The following is a 21,480-nucleotide window of genomic DNA, read 5'->3' on the forward strand; positions in this document are numbered from 1 at the left end:
AGGTGGTGTGGTGTATGTAGTATATAATATACAGGATATAGGTAGTGTGGTGTATGTAGTATATAATATACATGTATAGGTAGTGTGGTATATGTAGTATATAATATACATGTATAGGTAGCGTGCTGTATGTAGTGTATAATATACATGATATAGGTGGTGTGGTGTATGTAGTGTATAATATACATGTATAGGTAGTGTGGTGTATGTAGTATATAATATACATGTATAGGTAGTGTGGTGTATGTAGTATATAATATACATGTATAGGTAGTGTGGTGTATGTAGTATATAATATACATGTATAGGTGGTGTGGTGTATGTAGTATATAACATACAGGATATAGGTAGTGTGGTGTATGTAGTATATAATATACATGATATAGGTAGCGTGGTGTATGTAGTATATAATATACAGGATATAGGTAGTGTGGTGTATGTAGTATATAATATACATGATATAGGTAGCGTGGTGTATGTAGTATATAATATACAGGATATAGGTAGTGTGGTGTATGTAGTATATAATATACATGATATAGGTAGCGTGGTGTATGTAGTATATAATATACATGTATAGGTAGTGTGGTGTATGTAGTATATAATATACATGTATAGGTGGTGTATGTAGTATATAGTATACATGATATAGGTAGTGTGGTGTATGTAGTGTATAATATACATGATATAGGTAGTGTGGTGTATGTAGTGTATAATATACATGTATAGGTAGCGTGGTGTATGTAGTATATAATATACATGATATAGGTAGTGTGGTGTATGTAGTATATAATATACATGTATAGGTAGTGTGGTGTATGTAGTGTATAATATACATGTATAGGTGGTGTATGTAGTATATAGTATACATGATATAGGTAGTGTGGTGTATGTAGTGTATAATATACATGATATAGGTGGTGTGGTGTATGTAGTATATAATATACAGGATATAGGTAGCGTGGTGTATGTAGTATATAATATACATGTATAGGTGGTGTAGTGTATGTAGTATATAATATACATGTATAGGTAGCGTGGTGTATGTAGTGTATAATATACATGTATAGGTGGTGTGGTGTATGTAGTGTATAATATACATGTATAGGTGTTGTGGTGTATGTAGTATATAATATACAGGATATAGGTAGTGTGGTGTATGTAGTATATAATATACATGTATAGGTGGTGTGGTGTATGTAGTGTATAATATACAGGATATAGGTAGTGTGGTGTATGTAGTATATAATATACGTGTATAGGTAGCGTGGTGTATGTAGTATATAATATACATGTATAGGTGGTGTGGTGTATGTAGTGTATAATATACATGTATAGGTGTTGTGGTGTATGTAGTGTATAATATACATGTATAGGTAGCGTGGTGTATGTAGTATATAATATACAGGATATAGGTAGTGTGGTGTATGTAGTATATAATATACAGGATATAGGTAGTGTGGTGCATGTAGTGTATAATATACATGTATAGGTGGTGTGGTGTATGTAGTATATAATATACGTGTATAGGTAGTGTGGTGTATGTAGTTTATAATATACATGTATAGGTAGCGTGGTGTATGTAGTATATAATATACATGATATAGGTAGTGTGGTGTATGTAGTATATAATATACATGTATAGGTAGCGTGGTGTATGTAGTATATAATATACATATATAGGTGGTGTGGTGTATGTAGTATATAATATACAGGATATAGGTAGTGTGGTGCATGTAGTATATAATATACATGTATAGGTGGTGTGGTGTATGTAGTATATAATATACAGGATATAGGTAGTGTGGTGTATGTAGTATATAATATACATGTATAGGTAGTGTGGTATATGTAGTATATAATATACATGTATAGGTAGCGTGCTGTATGTAGTGTATAATATACATGATATAGGTGGTGTGGTGTATGTAGTGTATAATATACATGTATAGGTAGTGTGGTGTATGTAGTATATAATATACATGTATAGGTAGTGTGGTGTATGTAGTATATAATATACATGTATAGGTAGTGTGGTGTATGTAGTATATAATATACATGTATAGGTGGTGTGGTGTATGTAGTATATAATATACAGGATATAGGAAGTGTGGTGTATGTAGTATATAATATACATGATATAGGTAGCGTGGTGTATGTAGTATATAATATACAGGATATAGGTAGTGTGGTGTATGTAGTATATAATATACATGATATAGGTAGCGTGGTGTATGTAGTATATAATATACAGGATATAGGTAGTGTGGTGTATGTAGTATATAATATACATGATATAGGTAGCGTGGTGTATGTAGTATATAATATACATGTATAGGTAGTGTGGTGTATGTAGTATATAATATACATGTATAGGTGGTGTATGTAGTATATAGTATACATGATATAGGTAGTGTGGTGTATGTAGTATATAATATACATGTATAGGTAGTGTGGTGTATGTAGTGTATAATATACATGTATAGGTAGCGTGGTGTATGTAGTATATAATATACATGATATAGGTGGTGTGGTGTATGTAGTATATAATATACAGGATATAGGTAGTGTGGTGTATGTAGTATATAATATACATGTATAGGTAGTGTGGTGTATGTAGTGTATAATATACATGTATAGGTGGTGTATGTAGTATATAGTATACATGATATAGGTAGTGTGGTGTATGTAGTATATAATATACATGATATAGGTAGTGTGGTGTATGTAGTGTATAATATACATGATATAGGTAGTGTGGTGTATGTAGTATATAATATACATGATATAGGTGGTGTGGTGTATGTAGTATATAATATACAGGATATAGGTAGCGTGGTGTATGTAGTATATAATATACATGTATAGGTGATGTGGTGTATGTAGTATATAATATACAGGATATAGGTAGCGTGGTGTATGTAGTATATAATATACATGTATAGGTGGTGTGGTGTATGTAGTATATAATATACATGTATAGGTGGTGTGGTGTATGTAGTATATAATATACAGGATATAGGTAGTGTGGTGTATGTAGTATATAATATACATGTATAGGTGGTGTATGTAGTATATAATATACATGTATAGGTGGTGTATGTAGTATATAGTATACATGATATAGGTAGTGTGGTGTATGTAGTATATAATATACATGTATAGGTGGTGTGGTGTATGTAGTATATAATATACATGTGTAGGTAGTGTGGTGTATGTAGTATATAATATACAGGATATAGGTAGTGTGGTGTATGTAGTATATAATATACATGTATAGGTGGTGTGGTGTATGTAGTATATAATATACATGTATAGGTGGTGTGGTGTATGTAGTATATAATATACATGTATAGGTAGCGTGGTGTATGTAGTATATAATATACATGTATAGGTGGTGTATGTAGTATATGATATACATGATATAGGTAGCGTGGTGTATGTAGTATATGATATACATGATATAGGTAGCGTGGTGTATGTAGTATATAATATACATGTATAGGTAGTGTGGTGTATGTAGTATATAATATACATGATATAGGTAGTGTGGTGTATGTAGTATATAATATACATGTATAGGTAGTGTGGTGTATGTAGTGTATAATATACATGATATAGGTAGTGTGGTGTATGTAGTATATAATATACATGTATAGGTAGCGTGGTGTGTGTAGTATATAATATACATGTATAGGTAGCGTGGTGTATGTAGTGTATAATATACATGTATAGGTAGCGTGGTGTATGTAGTGTATAATATACATGATATAGGTAGTGTGGTGTATGTAGTATATAATATACATGATATAGGTAGTGTGGTGTATGTAGTATATAATATACATGATATAGGTAGTGTGGTGTATGTAGTATATAATATACATGATATAGGTAGTGTGGTGTATGTAGTGTATAATATACATGATATAGGTAGTGTGGTGTATGTAGTATATAATATACATGTATAGGTAGCGTGGTGTGTGTAGTATATAATATACATGTATAGGTAGCGTGGTGTATGTAGTGTATAATATACATGTATAGGTAGCGTGGTGTATGTAGTGTATAATATACATGATATAGGTAGTGTGGTGTATGTAGTATATAATATACATGATATAGGTAGTGTGGTGTATGTAGTATATAATATACATGATATAGGTAGTGTGGTGTATGTAGTATATAATATACATGATATAGGTAGTGTGGTGTATGTAGTGTATAATATACATGATATAGGTAGTGTGGTGTATGTAGTGTATAATATACATGTATAGGTGGTGTGGTGTATGTAGTGTATAATATACATGATATAGGTAGTGTGGTGTATGTAGTATATAATATACATGATATAGGTAGTGTGGTGTATGTAGTGTATAATATACATGATATAGGTAGTGTGGTGTATGTAGTGTATAATATACATGATATAGGTGGTGTGGTGTATGTAGTATATAATATACATGTATAGGTGGTGTGGTGTATGTAGTATATAATATACATGTATAGGTAGCGTGGTGTATGTAGTATATAATATACAGGATATAGGTAGTGTGGTGTATGTAGTATATAATATACATGTATAGGTGGTGTATGTAGTATATGATATACATGATATAGGTAGCGTGGTGTATGTAGTATATAATATACATGTATAGGTGGTGTGGTGTATGTAGTATATAATATACATGTATAGGTAGCGTGGTGTATGTAGTATATAATATACATGTATAGGTGGTGTATGTAGTATATGATATACATGATATAGGTAGCGTGGTGTATGTAGTGTATAATATACATGTATAGGTAGCGTGGTGTATGTAGTGTATAATATACAGGATATAGGTAGTGTGGTGTATGTAGTATATAATATACATCATATAGGTAGCGTGGTGTATGTAGTATATAATATACATGTATAGGTGGTGTGGTGTATGTAGTATATAATATACATGTATAGGTAGTGTGGTGTATGTAGTATATAATATACATGATATAGGTAGTGTGGTGTATGTAGTATATAATATGCATGTATAGGTAGTGTGGTGTATGTAGTGTATAATATACATGATATAGGTAGCGTGGTGTATGTAGTGTATAATATACATGTATAGGTAGCGTGGTGTGTGTAGTATATAATATACATGTATAGGTAGCGTGGTGTATGTAGTGTATAATATACATGTATAGGTAACGTGGTGTATGTAGTGTATAATATACATGATATAGGTAGTGTGGTGTATGTAGTATATAATATACATGATATAGGTAGTGTGGTGTATGTAGTGTATAATATACATGATATAGGTAGTGTGGTGTATGTAGTGTATAATATACATGATATAGGTGGTGTGGTGTATGTAGTATATAATATACATGATATAGGTGGTGTGGTGTATGTAGTGTATAATATACATGATATAGGTAGTGTGGTGTATGTAGTGTATAATATACATGATATAGGTGGTGTGGTGTATGTAGTATATAATATACATGTATATGTAGTGTGGTGTATGTAGTATATAATATACATGATATAGATAGTGTGGTGTATGTAGTATATAATATACATGTATAGGTAGCGTGGTGTATGTAGTATATAATATACATGTATAGGTAGTGTGGTGTATGTAGTATATAATATACATGTATAGGTGGTGTGGTGTATGTAGTATATAATATACATGTATAGGTGGTGTGGTGTATGTAGTATATAATATACATGTATAGGTGGTGTGGTGTATGTAGTATATAATATACATGATATAGGTAGTGTGGTGTATGTAGTATATAATATACATGATATAGGTGGTGTGGTGTATGTAGTATATAATATACATGTATAGGTGGTGTGGTGTATGTAGTATATAATATACACGATATAGGTGGTGTGGTGTATGTAGTATATAATATACATGTATAGGTAGCGTGGTGTATGTAGTGTATAATATACATGTATAGGTAGTGTGGTGTATGTAGTGTATAATATACATGATATAGGTAGTGTGGTGTATGTAGTGTATAATATACATGTATAGGTAGCGTGGTGTATGTAGTATATAATATACATGTATAGGTGGTGTGGTGTATGTAGTATATAATATACATGATATAGGTAGTGTGGTGTATGTAGTATATAATATACAGGATATAGGTAGTGTGGTGTATGTAGTATATAATATACATGTATAGGTGGTGTGGTGTATGTAGTATATAATATACAGGATATAGGTAGTGTGGTGTATGTAGTGTATAATATACATGATATAGGTAGCGTGGTGTATGTAGTATATAATATACAGGATATAGGTAGTGTGGTGTATGTAGTATATAATATACAGGATATAGGTAGTGTGGTGTATGTAGTATATAATATACATGATATAGGTGGTGTGGTGTATGTAGTATATAATATACATGATATAGGTAGCGTGGTGTATGTAGTATATAATATACATGTATAGGTAGCGTGGTGTATGTAGTATATAATATACATGATATAGGTGGTGTGGTGTATGTAGTATATAATATACATGATATAGGTAGCGTGGTGTATGTAGTATATAATATACATGTATAGGTAGTGTGGTGTATGTAGTGTATAATATACATGATATAGGTAGTGTGGTGTATGTAGTGTATAATATACATGATATATAATTGGTGTGGTGTATGTAGTGTATAATATACATGTATAGGTAGTGTGGTGTATGTAGTGTATAATATACATGTATAGGTAGCGTGGTGTATGTAGTGTATAATATACATGATATATAATTGGTGTGGTGTATGTAGTATATAATATACATGTGTAGGTGGTGTGGTGTATGTAGTATATAATATACATGATATAGGTAGCGTGGTGTATGTAGTATATAATATACATGATATAGGTAGCGTGGTGTATGTAGTATATAATATACACGATATAGGTAGCGTGGTGTATGTAGTATATAATATACATGTATAGGTAGTGTGGTGTATGTAGTGTATAATATACATGATATAGGTAGTGTGGTGTATGTAGTGTATAATATACATGATATAGGTAGCGTGGTGTATGTAGTGTATAATATACAGGATATAGGTAGCGTGGTGTATGTAGTATATAATATACATGTATAGGTAGTGTGGTGTATGTAGTATATAATATACATGTATAGGTGGTGTGGTGTATGTAGTATATAATATACAGGATATAGGTAGTGTGTTGTATGTAGTATATAATATACATGTATAGGTAGCGTGGTGTATGTAGTATATAATATACGTGTATAGGTAGCGTGGTGTATGTAGTATATAATATACGTGTATAGGTAGTGTGGTGTATGTAGTGTATAATATACATGTATAGGTGGTGTGGTGTATGTAGTATATAATATACATGTATAGGTAGCGTGGTGTATGTAGTGTATAATATACATGTATAGGTAGTGTGGTGTATGTAGTGTATAATATACATGTATAGGTGGTGTGGTGTATGTAGTATATAATATACATGATATAGGTTGTGTGTTGTATGTAGTATATAATATACATGTATAGGTGGTGTGGTGTATGTAGTATATAATATACATGATATAGGTAGCGTGATGTATGTAGTATATAATATACATGTATAGGTGGTGTGGTGTATGTAGTGTATAATATACATGTATAGGTGGTGTGGTGTATGTAGTATATAATATACAGGATATAGGTAGTGTGGTGTATGTAGTATATAATATACATGTATAGGTGGTGTATGTAGTATATAATATACATGATATAGGTAGCGTGGTGTATGTGGTATATAATATACATGTATAGGTATCGTGGTGTATGTAGTATATAATATACATGTATAGGTAGTGTGGTGTATGTAGTATATAATATACATGTATAGGTAGCGTGGTGTATGTAGTATATAATATACATGATATAGGTGGTGTGGTGTATGTAGTGTATAATATACATGTATAGGTATCGTGGTGTATGTAGTATATAATATACATGATATAGGTAGTGTGGTGTATGTAGTATATAATATACATGTATAGGTAGTGTGGTGTATGTAGTGTATAATATACATGTATAGGTGGTGTATGTAGTATATAATATACATGTATAGGTGGTGTGGTGTATGTAGTATATAATATACATGTATAGGTAGCGTGGTGTATGTAGTGTATAATATACATGTATAGGTGGTGTGGTGTATGTAGTGTATAATATACATGTATAGGTAGCGTGCTGTATGTAGTATATAATATACATGTATAGGTAGTGTGGTGTATGTAGTATATAATATACATGTATAGGTGGTGTGGTGTATGTAGTATATAATATACAGGATATAGGTAGTGTGTTGTATGTAGTATATAATATACATGTATAGGTAGCGTGGTGTATGTAGTATATAATATACGTGTATAGGTAGCGTGGTGTATGTAGTATATAATATACGTGTATAGGTAGTGTGGTGTATGTAGTATATAATATACATGTATAGGTGGTGTGGTGTATGTAGTGTATAATATACATGTATAGGTGGTGTGGTGTATGTAGTATATAATATACATGTATAGGTAGCGTGGTGTATGTAGTGTATAATATACATGTATAGGTGGTGTGGTGTATGTAGTGTATAATATACATGTATAGGTGGTGTGGTGTATGTAGTGTATAATATACATGTATATGTAGTGTGGTGTATGTAGTGTATAATATACATGTATAGGTGGTGTGGTGTATGTAGTGTATAATATACATGTATAGGTAGCGTGCTGTATGTAGTATATAATATACATGTATATGTAGTGTGGTGTATGTAGTATATAATATACATGTATAGGTAGCGTGGTTTATGTAGTATATAATATACATGTATAGGTAGCGTGGTTTATGTAGTATATAATATACATGTATAGGTAGCGTGGTTTATGTAGTATATAATATACATGTATAGGTAGCGTGGTGTATGTAGTATATAATATACATGTATAGGTGGTGTATGTAGTATATAATATACATGTGGTGTGGTGTATGTAGTATATTGAGTTATCCGCAGTCCTGAGGTGTAGACACTGTATTAGAGCCTCTTGTTGGTTGGGGAGGGGGGGGAGGTGTTTCTGCTGATGACATCACTCTCCTCCCTCTCTCCTGCACTCTCATCCTGGGCTCCTCTGCAGTCTCTGCAGGCTCAGGGCTCAGCATGTCTTTTCGGGAGGTCCAGGCTGCAGGTAATACTGGGGGGGGGGTGAGGGGCTCATGTCATATTGTAATGTACGGGGAGGGGGGCACATGTCATGTAATGTATGGGGTGGGGGGCACATGTCATGTAATGTATGGGGTGGGGGGCACATGTCATATTGTAATGTACGGGGAGGGGGGGCACATGTCATGTAATGTATGGGGAGGGGGGCACATGTCATATTGTAATGTATGGGGAGGGGGACATGTCAGATTGTAATGTATGGGGAGGGGGACATGTCAGATTGTAATGTATGGGGAGGGGGACACATGTCATATTGTAATGTATGGGGTGGGGGGCACATGTCATATCATGCATGGGGAGGGGGCACATGTCATATTGTAATGTATGGGGAGGGGGACACATGTCATATTGTAATGTATGGGGAGGGGGGCACATGTCATATTGTAATGTATGGGGAGGGGCACACATGTCATATTGTAATGTTTGGGGTGGGGGGCACATGTCATATCATGTATGGGGTGGGGGGCACATGTCATATCATGCATGGGGAGGGGGCACATGTCATATTGTAATGTATGGGGTGGGGGGCACATGTCATATTGTAATGCATGTGGAGGGGGCACATGTCATATAATGTATGGAGAGGGGGGCACATGTCATGTAATGTATGGAGAGGGGGGCACATGTCATGTAATGTATGGAGAGGGGGGCACATGTCATGTAATGTATGGAGAGGGGGGCACATGTCATGTAATGTATGGAGAGGGGGGCACATGTCATGTAATGTATGGAGAGGGGGGGCACATGTCATTGTAATGTATGGAGAGGGGGGGCACATGTCATGTAATGTATGGAGAGGGGGGCACATGTCATGTAATGTATGGAGAGGGGGGGCACATGTCATTGTAATGTATGGAGAGGGGGGCACATGTCATTGTAATGTACAGGGAGGGGGCACATGTAATGTATATGGGGAAGGGGCATATATCATAATGTATGGAGGCAGTTATAATGTATATGTTACATAAAATATGTATGGGGCAGTTATGACAATGTATTGTAGTGAGGGGTCATGTTATATATAATATATGGGGTGGTTATGTCATTTAAATAAAATTTGTGGAGGGGGCACATGTCATATAATGTATGGGGAGGGGGGCACATGTCATATAATGTATGGGGAGGGGGGCACATGTCATATAATGTATGGGGAGGGGGGCATATGTCATCATACTTATGTGTGGAAGCAGACTTGTCATATGATAATGTACAGGGGGGACAGATGTGTTATAGTATAATGTACAGGGGGGACAGATGTGTTATAGTATAATGTACAGGGGGGACAGATGTGTTATAGTATAATGTACAGGGGGGACAGATGTGTTATAGTATAATGTACAGGGGGGGACAGATGTGTTATAGTATAATGTACAGGGGGGGACAGATGTGTTATAGTATAATGTACAGGGGGGGACAGATGTGTTATAGTATAATGTACAGGGGGGACAGATGTGTTATAGTATAATGTACAGGGGGGACAGATGTGTTATAGTATAATGTACAGGGGGGACAGATGTGTTATAGTATAATGTACAGGGGGGACAGATGTGTTATAGTATAATGTACAGGGGGGACAGATGTGTTATAGTATAATGTACAGGGGGGACAGATGTGTTATAGTATAATGTACAGGGGGGGACAGATGTGTTATAGTATAATGTACAGGGGGGGACAGATGTGTTGTACAGGGGGGGGGACAGATGTGTTGTACAGGGGGGGGGACAGATGTGGCATAATGTACAGGGGGGGACAGATGTGGCATAATGTACAGGGGGGACAGATGTGTTGTAGTATAATGTACAGGGGGGACAGATGTGTTGTAGTATAATGTACAGGGGGGGACAGATGTGTTGTAGTATAATGTACAGGGGGGACAGATGTGTTGTAGTATAATGTACAGGGGGGGACAATAGTGTTATAATGTACAGGGGGGACAGATGTGTTGTAGTATAATGTACAGGGGGGGACAATAGTGTTATAATGTACAGGGGGGACAGATGTGTTGTAGTATAATGTACAGGGGGGACAGATGTGTTGTAGTATAATGTACAGGGGGGACAGATGTGTTATAATGTACAGGGGGGGACAGATGTGTTATAATGTACAGGGGGGGGACAGATGTGTTATAATGTACAGGGGGGGACAGATGTGTTATAATGTACAGGGGGGGACAGATGTGTTATAATGTACAGGGGGGGACAGATGTTATAGTATAATGTACAGGGGGGGACAGATGTTATAGTATAATGTACATGGGGGGTCAGATGTGTTATAGTATAATGTACAGGGGGGACAGATGTGTTATAGTATAATGTACAGGGGGGGGCAGATGTGTTATAGTATAATGTACAGGGGGGGGACAGATGTGTTATAGTATAATGTACAGGGGGGGGCAGATGTGTTATAGTATAATGTACATGGGGGGACAGATGTGTTATAGTATAATGTACAAGGAGGAGACGTCTTATATTATATTGTACAAGGGGGAGAAATCTCATAATGTATGGGCGGAGACGTCTTATGTTATAATGTACAGGAGGAGACATCTTATAATGTACGGTGGGAGACGTCTTACATTATAATGTACAAGGAGGAGACGTCTTACATTATTAATGTACAGGGAGAGACTTCATATATTATAATGTACAGGGGGGGAGACTTCTTATATTATAATGTACAGGGGGGAGACGTCTTATAGTATAATGTACAGGGGGACACGTCTTATATTATAATGTACGGGGGGGAGACGTCTTATAATGTACAGGGGGGAGACGTCTTATAATGTACAGGGGGGAGACGTCTTATAATGTACAGGGGGGAGACGTCTTGTCTTATAATGTACAGGGGGGAGACGTCTTATAGTATAATGTACGGGGGGAGACGTCTTATAGTATAATGTACGGGGGGACACGTCTTATAGTATAATGTACAGGGGGGAGACGTCTTATAGTATAATGTACAGGGGGGAGACGTCTTATAGTATAATGTACAGGGGGGAGACGTCTTATAGTATAATGTACGGGGGGAGACGTCTTATAGTATAATGTACGGGGGGAGACGTCTTATAGTATAATGTACGGGGGGAGACGTCTTATAGTATAATGTACGGGGGGAGACGTCTTATAGTATAATGTACGGGGGAGACGTCTTATAGTATAATGTACGGGGGGAGACGTCTTATAGTATAATGTACGGGGGGAGACGTCTTATAGTATAATGTACGGGGGGAGACGTCTTATAGTATAATGTACGGGGGGAGACGTCTTATAGTATAATGTACAGGGGGGAGACGTCTTATAGTATAATGTACGGGGGGAGACGTCTTATAGTATAATGTACGGGGGGAGACGTCTTATAGTATAATGTACGGGGGGAGACGTCTTATAGTATAATGTACGGGGGGAGACGTCTTATAGTATAATGTACAGGGGGGACAGGCTGTGTTGTCTCCATCTCTCTCCAGTCTTGTATCTGGGGCCTCTCAGTACAGGAAATGCCAGGAATAGTTGTCAGGGGGCCGGGCTGTGTCTTCACCTGCGGTTCTGCGTGGTCACTGTGTTGCGGCACGTGTCTGCAGCGCTCCTGTCATAGCTGAACCTGCTGAGTCTCTCCTATCAGTGCTGTCACTGCCAGCCATGTGCTGCGAGAGGGAGGAGAGGCTGCAGTGCGGCATCAGTGTCATCCCGGGGCAGGACATAGCCAGCCTACACTATAGAATGTACATTATATACACCATATATCAGACAGGACATTATATCTCCTCCTCCTCTGTCCTATACACCGCAGCAGCATGTGCCCCCCCCCCCCCCCTCTGTCCTATACACCCCAGCAGTATGTGGCCCCCCCCTCCTCTGTCCTATACACCCCAGCAGTATGTGGCCCCCCCCTCCTCTGTCCTATACACCCCATCAGTATGTGGCCCCCTCCTCCTCTGTCCTATACACCCCAGCAGTATGTGGCCCCCTCCTCCTCTGTCCTATACACCCCAGCAGTATGTGGCCCCCCCCCCCTCTGTCCTATACACCCCAGCAGTATGTGCCCCCCCCTCCTCTGTCCTATACACCCCAGCAGTATGTGACCTCCTCCTCTGTCCTATACACCCCAGCAGTATGTGGCCCCCCCTCCTCCTCTGTCCTATACACCCCAGCAGTATGTGGCCCCCCTCCTCCTCTGTCCTATACACCCCAGCAGTATGTGGCCCCCCCCTCCTCTGTCCTATACACTCCAGCAGTATGTGGCCCCCCCCCCTCCTCTGTCCTATACACCCCAGCAGTATGTGCCCCCTCCTCCTCTGTCCTATACACCCCAGCAGTATGTGGCCCCCTCCTCTGTCCTATACACTCCAGCAGTATGTGGCCCCCTCCTCCTCTGTCCTATACACCCCGGCAGTATGTGCCCCCCCCTCCTCTGTCCTATACACCCCAGCAGTATGTGGCCCCCTCCTCCTCTGTCCTATACACCCCAGCAGTATGTGCCCCCCTCCTCCTCTGTCCTATACACCCCAGCAGTATGTGGCCCCCTCCTCCTCTGTCCTATACACCCCAGCAGTATGTGGCCCCCTCCTCCTCTGTCCTATACACCCCAGCAGTATGTGGCCCCCCCTCCTCTGTCCTATACACCCCAGCAGTATGTGGCCCCCTCCTCCTCTGTCCTATACACCCCAGCAGTATGTGCCCCCTCCTCCTCTGTCCTATACACCCCAGCAGTATGTGCCCCCCCTCCTCCTCTGTCCTATACACCCCAGCAGTATGTGCCCCCTCCTCCTCTGTCCTATACACCCCAGCAGTATGTGACCCCCTCCTCCTCTGTCCTATACACCCCAGCAGTATGTGGCCCCCTCCTCCTCTGTCCTATACACCCCAGCAGTATGTGCCCCCCTCCTCCTCTGTCCTGTACACCCCAGCAGTATGTGGCCCCCTCCTCTGTCCTATACACCCCAGCAGTATGTGGCCCCCTCCTCTGTCCTATACACCCCAGCAGTATGTGCCCCCCCCCCCCCCTCCTCTGTCCTATACACCCCAGCAGTATGTGGCCCCCTCCTCCTCTGTCCTATACACCCCAGCAGTATGTGCCCCCCCCCCCTCCTCTGTCCTATACACCCCAGCAGTATGTGGCCCCCTCCTCCTCTGTCCTATACACCCCAGCAGTATGTGGCCCCCTCCTCCTCTGTCCTATACACCCCAGCAGTATGTGCCCCCCCCCCTCCTCTGTCCTATACACCCCAGCAGTATGTGGCCCCCTCCTCCTCTGTCCTATACACCCCAGCAGTATGTGCCCCCTCCTCCTCTGTCCTATACACCCCAGCAGTATGTGGCCCCCCCCCTCCTCTGTCCTATACACCCCAGCAGTATGTGGCCCCCTCCTCCTCTGTCCTATACACCCAGCAGTATGTGACCCCCTCCTCCTCTGTCCTATACACCCCAGCAGTATGTGGCCCCCTCCTCTGTCCTATACACCCCAGCAGTATGTGCCCCCTCCTCTGTCCTATACACCCCAGCAGTATGTGGCCCCTCCTCCTCTGTCCTATACACCCAGCAGTATGTGGCCCCCCTCCTCCTCTGTCCTATCACCCCAGCAGTATGTGGCCCCCTCCTCCTCTGTCCTATACACCCCAGCAGTATGTGCCCCTCCTCCTCTGTCCTATACACCCCAGCAGTATGTGCCCCCCCTCCTCCTCTGTCCTATACACCCCAGCAGTATGTGGCCCCCCCCCCTCCTCTGTCCTATACACCCCAGCAGTATGTGGCCCCCTCCTCCTCTGTCCTATACACCCCAGCAGTATGTGCCCCCCCCTCCTCTGTCCTATACACCCCAGCAGTATGTGGCCCCCTCCTCCTCTGTCCTATACACCCCAGCAGTATGTGGCCCCCTCCTCCTCTGTCCTATACACCCCAGCAGTATGTGCCCCCCCCTCCTCTGTCCTATACACCCCAGCAGTATGTGGCCCCCCCTCCTCTGTCCTATACACCCCATCAGTATGTGGCCCCCTCCTCCTCTGTCCTATACACCCCAGCAGTATGTGGCCCCCTCCTCCTCTGTCCTATACACCCCAGCAGTATGTGCCCCCCCCTCCTCTGTCCTATACACCCCAGCAGTATGTGGCCCCCTCCTCCTCTGTCCTATACACCCCAGCAGTATGTGGCCCCCTCCTCCTCTGTCCTATACACCCCAGCAGTATGTGGCCCCCTCCTCCTCCCTGTCCTATACACCCCAGCAGTATGTGGCCCCCCTCCTCCTCTGTCCTATACACCCCAGCAGTATGTGGCCCCCCTCCTCCTCTGTCCTATACACCCCAGCAGTATGTGGCCCCCTCCTCTGTCCTATACACCCCAGCAGTATGTGGCCCCCTCCTCCTCTGTCCTATACACCCCAGCAGTATGTGCCCCCCCCCCTCCTCTGTCCTATACACCCCAGCAGTATGTGGCCCCCTCCTCTCTGTCCTATACACCCCAGCAGTATGTGCCCCCCCCCTCCTCTGTCCTATACACCCCAGCAGTATGTGGCCCCCTCCTCCTCTGTCCTATACACCCCAGCAGTATGTGGCCCCCCCCCTCCTCTGTCCTATACACCCTGGCAGGATGTGGCCCCCCCCTCCTCTGTCCTATACACCCCAGCAGTATGTGCCCCCCTCCTCTGTCCTATACACCCCAGCAGTATGTGGCCCCCCTCCTCCTCTGTCCTATACACCCCAGCAGTATGTGGCCCCCTCCTCCTCTGTCCTATACACCCCAGCAGTATGTGGCCCCCCCCCTCCTCTGTCCTATACACCCTGGCAGGATGTGGCCCCCCCCTCCTCTGTCCTATACACCCCAGCAGTATGTGCCCCCTCCTCTGTCCTATACACCCCGGCAGGATGTGGCCCCCTCCTCCTCTGTCCTATACACCCCAGCAGTATGTGGCCCCCTCCTCTGTCCTATACACCCCAGCAGTATGTGGCCCCTCCTCCTCTGTCCTATACACCCCAGCAGTATGTGGCCCCCTCCTCTGTCCTATACACCCCAGCAGTATGTGGCCCCCTCCTCCTCTGTCCTATACACCCCGGCAGTATGTGCCCCCCTCCTCTGTCCTATACACCCCGGCAGGATGTGGCCCCCCCTCCTCTGTCCTATACACCCCAGCAGTATGTGGCCCCCCCCCCCTCTGTCCTATACACCCCAGCAGTATGTGGCCCCCTCCTCCTCTGTCCTATACACCCCAGCAGTATGTGCCCCCCTCCTCCTCTGTCCTATACACCCCAGCAGTATGTGGCCCCCCCCCCTCTGTCCTATACACCCCAGCAGTATGTGGCCCCCTCCTCCTCTGTCCTATACACCCAGCAGTATGTGGCCCCCCCCCCTCTGTCCTATACACCCCAGCAGTATGTGCCCCCCTCCTCCTCTGTCCTATACACCCCAGCAGTATGTGGCCCCCCCCCCCCTCTGTCCTATACACCCCAGCAGTATGTGGCCCCCCTCCTCCTCTGTCCTATACACCCCAGCAGTATGTGCCCCCCCTCCTCCTCTGTCCTATACACCCCAGCAGTATGTGCCCCCTCCTCCTCTGTCCTATACACCCCAGCAGTATGTGGCCCCCCCTCCTCTGTCCTATACACCCCATCAGTATGTGCCCCCCTCCTCCTCTGTCCTATACACCCTGGCAGGATGTGGCCCCCTCCTCCTCTGTCCTATACACCCCAGCAGTATGTGCCCCCCTCCTCCTCTGTCCTATACACCCCGGCAGTATGTGGCCCCCTCCTCCTCTGTCCTATACACCCTGCAGGATGTGGCCCCCTCCTCTTCATTCTCCGGGGACCGTGACCTCCTTCCCCTCCATCAAGGTTATTGCCTGTCCCAGCACAGACGTCTCCATTAGGTTCTCCATGAGTGGGGGAGGGGACTGTCTGCTCCGGAGATGCTGCTGAACAACAACTCTCATCATCCTGGGGAAGGGCAGATCATTGGGGTAACATTTCATCTCCCCTCCCCCATCAGTCCTGCTGAGTTCATTAGATCTAGTTCTTGCAAGTGCTGCTGGGATTTGTAGTTCTGGCCGGATGTCTCCATTTTATTGTGGTCACCATCTTTGACTGTGTGGGGGGTCCTGATGATGTCCTTCTGTCCTCCAGAGATGACAGCTTAATGGGGTGGGGTCTGGACCAATAACAGAGATCCCTTCACTCCTAGTCCTGCTGACTCAGCTGAGGGTCTGTTACAATATACAGTGTTGGCCAAAAGTATTGGCCTCCCTGCAATTCTGTCAGATAATACTCGTGTTCTTCCAGATAATGATTACAATCACAAATTCTTTGGTATTTTCTTCATTTAATTTGTCTTCAATGGAAAACCACAAAAAGAATTGTCAAAAAGCCAAATTGGATATAATTCCACAGCAAACATAAAAAAGTATGGTGGACAAAAGTATTGGCACTGTTTGAAAAATCATGTGATACTTCTGTAATTTGTGTAATTACCAGCACCTGTTACTTACCTGAGGCACCTAACAGGTGGTGGCAATAACTAAATCACACTTGCAGCCAGTTGAAATGGATTAAAGTTGACTCCACCTCTGTCCTGTGTCCTTGTGTGACCACATTGAGCATGGAGAGAAGAAAGAAGACCAAAGAACTGTGAGGACTTGAGAAGCCAAATTGTGAGGAAGCCTGAGCAATCTCAAGGCTACAAGTCCATCTCCAAAGACCTGAATGTTCCTGTGTCTACCAAAGAGTTTGTGCTTGTAATCATTATCTGGGGGACAGCGAGGATTATCTGACAGGACTGCAGGGGGCGATACTTATACTGTATATACCCTGTGTCACTTATATACTATATAAGAGTCTGTGCTGTGTAATCATTATCTGGGGGACAGCGAGGATTATCTGACAGGACTTCAGGGGGCGATACTTATACTGTATATACCCTGTGTCACTTATATACTATATAAGAGTCTGTGCTGTGTAATCATTATCTGGGGGACAGCGAGGATTATCTGACAGGACTGCAGGGGGCGATACTTATACTGTATATACCCTGTGTCACTTATATACTATATAAGAGTCTGTGCTGTGTAATCATTATCTGGGGACAGCGAGGATTATCTGACAGGACTGCAGGGGGCGATACTTATACTGTATATACCCTGTGTCACTTATATACTATATAAGAGTCTGTGCTGTGTAATCATTGTCTGGGGACAGCGAGGATTATCTGACAGGACTGCAGGGGGCGATACTTATACTGTATATACCCTGTGTCACTTATATACTATATAAGAGTTTGTGCTGTGTAATCATTATCTGGGGGACACCGAGGATTATCTGACAGGACTGCAGGGGGCGATACTTATACTGTATATACCCTGTGTCACTTATATACTATATAAGAGTCTGTGCTGTGTAATCATTGTCTGGGGACAGCGAGGATTATCTGACAGAACTGCAGGGGGCGATACTTATACTGTATATACCCTGTGTCACATATACTATATAAGAGTTTGTGCTGTGTAATCATTATCTGGGGGACAGCGAGGATTATCTGACAGGACTGCAGGGGGCGATACTTATACTGTATATACCCTGTGTCACATATACTATATAAGAGTCTGTGCTGTGTAATCATTATCTGGGGACAGCGAGGATTATCTGACAGGACTGCAGGGGGCGATACTTATACTGTATATACCCTGTGTCACTTATATACTATATAAGAGTCTGTGCTGTGTAATCATTATCTGGGGACAGCGAGGATTATCTGACAGGACTGCAGGAGGCGATACTTATACTGTATATACCCTGTTTCACATACTATATAAGAGTTTGTGCAGTGTAATCATTATCTGGGGGACAGCGAGGATTATCTGACAGGACTGCAGGGGGCGATACTTATACTGTATATACCCTGTGTCACATATACTATATAAGAGTGTGTGCTGTGTAATCATTATCTGGGGGACACCGAGGATTATCTGACAGGACTGCAGGGGGCGATACTTTTGGCCAACACTGTAGTAGTGTGGAGGATGCTGTGTGAGCAAAACTCATCAGCACCGACCACTCTGCCTGTACCTGAACTGACACATTGTAACAAACCCCTTAGCAGGATTTGCAGCTCGGTTATGTAGGGTGGTTACAATACAATACAATACAAAGAAGCTTTATTGGCACGTCCGAATAGGTATTTGGCATTGCCAAAGCAAGTGGCGGGGAGGCATAAAGTGGAAGGGTTGGTGGTTTGGTCTCGTCATTCTCCCCTTTTGGTGACAGGTGGACAATGGACATGTGGTGGGTATGGGGGGGGGGGGGGGGGTTGGGTTATAACAGTCCGTGGAGTCTCATCTTCCTCTGGTTTGGTGACAGCTGGACACGTATTGGGCAGCGATCTCCACAGTGGCCTCTTCTTCTCCCAGTAGGATGTAGAGTTTCCTCTTCTCCCAGTCTGGGATGTGGGCAGAGAGTCTTTGGTAGTAGACGGCCCTCACAGCTGAGTATTTGGTGCAGTGTAGCAGGAAGTGGGTCTGGTCTTCTAGGGCCCCCTGGTCACAGTGCTGGCACAGTCTCTTCTCCCGTGGCTTGTACGTCTGTCTGTATCGCCCCGTCTCTATCTCTAGGTTGTGGGCGCTCAGTCTGTACCAGCTCAGGGTCTGTCTGTGCTTGGGGTGGCGTATTCTCTCCAGGTAGGTGGCCATGGTGTAGTCCCTTTGTAGGGATTGGTACACATTGGTGAGTTTCTTGGAGTTATTTATTGCGCTTCTCCATTCCTCCATGTACCGCTCTCTGTCTCTCTCAATGACTCCTTTTATTTGAGCCTTGTTCGGGGCATGTTGGGGGTTTTGGCTTGGCAGATGGCTGATGCTTGGTTGGGGGGTATCAGTACTTCTCGGGGCTCTGTGGCTCAGCCAGGCTTGGTGGTGGTAAGAGTCAGGACTGCTGCCCTGTATGTGAGTCCAGAATGATAGCGCCCTCTTCTGTATGGTGAGCCATAGGGGGAGTCTGCCTAGCTCTGCCCTGCAGGCCATGTTGGTGGTGTTGCGATGGACATGTAGCAGGTATTTGCAGAACTCCAGGTGGAAGTTCTCTGTTGGGCTGGAATCCCACCTTGACTGGTCTGGGTAGGTGGCTGGGTTATATAGTGTAGTTGTATAGGGCAGTTATATAGTGTAGTTGTATAGGGCAGTTATATAGTGTAGTTGTATAGGGCAGTTATATAGTGTAGTTGTATAGGGCAGTTATATAGTGTAGTTGTATAGGGCAGTTATATAGTGTAGTTGTATAGGGCAGTTATATAGTGTAGTTGTATAGGGCAGTTATATAGTGGAGTTGTATAGGGCAGTTATATAGTGGAGTTGTATAGGGCAGTTGTATAGGGCAGTTGTATAGTGGAGTTGTATAGGGCAGTTGTATAGGGTAGTTGTATAGGGCAGTTGTATAGTGTAGTTGTATAGGGCAGTTGTATAGTGTAGTTGTATAGGGCAGTTGTATAGTGTAGTTGTATAGTGTAGTTGTATAGTGTAGTTGTATAGGGCAGTTGTATAGTGTAGTTGTATAGGGCAGTTGTATAGGGCAGTTGTATAGTGTAGTTGTATAGGGCAGTTGTATAGGGCAGTTGTATAGTGTAGTTGTATAGGGCAGTTATATAGTGTAGTTGTATAGTGTAGTTGTATAGTGTAGTTGTATAGGGCAGTTGTATAGTGTAGTTGTATAGGGCAGTTATATAGTGTAGTTGTATAGTGTAGTTGTATAGTGTAGTTGTATAGGGCAGTTGTATAGTGTAGTTGTATAGTGTAGTTGTATAGGGCAGTTGTATAGTGTAGTTGTATAGGGCAGTTGTATAGGGCAGTTGTATAGTGTAGTTGTATAGTGTAGTTGTATAGGGCAGTTATATAGTGCTCTTCTCCATCTCTTTTGCAGTTCCCTTTCTCTACTCCCCCTCAGTCTCTGCTCCTCTCCTCCATCTTTTCCTCCTCTCCATGTATTCTCCACTCTTTACTCTCCTCTTCCTTTCCTCTGCTCAGCCCACACTCATCCTCATGACTCTCCCACGCTCCCATCTGCTGCTGTGGGGTGCAGGCACTTCTTATTCAGTGCTCCGATCCCTGCTTAGTGCTGCCACTAGGAAGAAATGGAGAAATATCTACAAAGGAAGTAAACAATTTGCAAATACATTTTTCACGCCTTGACACCCTACTGCCTCTGTATCCGCACTAGATCACTTCTGAGGAAGGTCAGATGACCGAAACGTCAAATCTCAATT

The 21,480-nt window shown here is 42.4% G+C and overlaps 1 protein-coding gene across 1 annotated transcript in view; it reads left to right on the top strand.

The window, feature by feature from the left end:
• Positions 1-9,140: 9,140 nt before the first annotated feature.
• Positions 9,141-21,480, top strand: part of HSPA12A (heat shock protein family A (Hsp70) member 12A) — a 40,756-nt gene continuing 28,416 nt past the window's right edge. Inside the window, exon 1 of the mRNA XM_075258627.1 lies at positions 9,141-9,221. Coding sequence (XP_075114728.1) covers positions 9,194-9,221 — 28 coding nt within the window. The 5' untranslated portion in view covers positions 9,141-9,193. The remainder of the gene's footprint in view (positions 9,222-21,480) is intronic.

The sequence above is a fragment of the Leptodactylus fuscus genome, chromosome 10 (genome assembly GCF_031893055.1).
Source record: "Leptodactylus fuscus isolate aLepFus1 chromosome 10, aLepFus1.hap2, whole genome shotgun sequence".
In the NCBI taxonomy this organism is placed as follows: Eukaryota; Metazoa; Chordata; class Amphibia; order Anura; family Leptodactylidae; genus Leptodactylus; species Leptodactylus fuscus.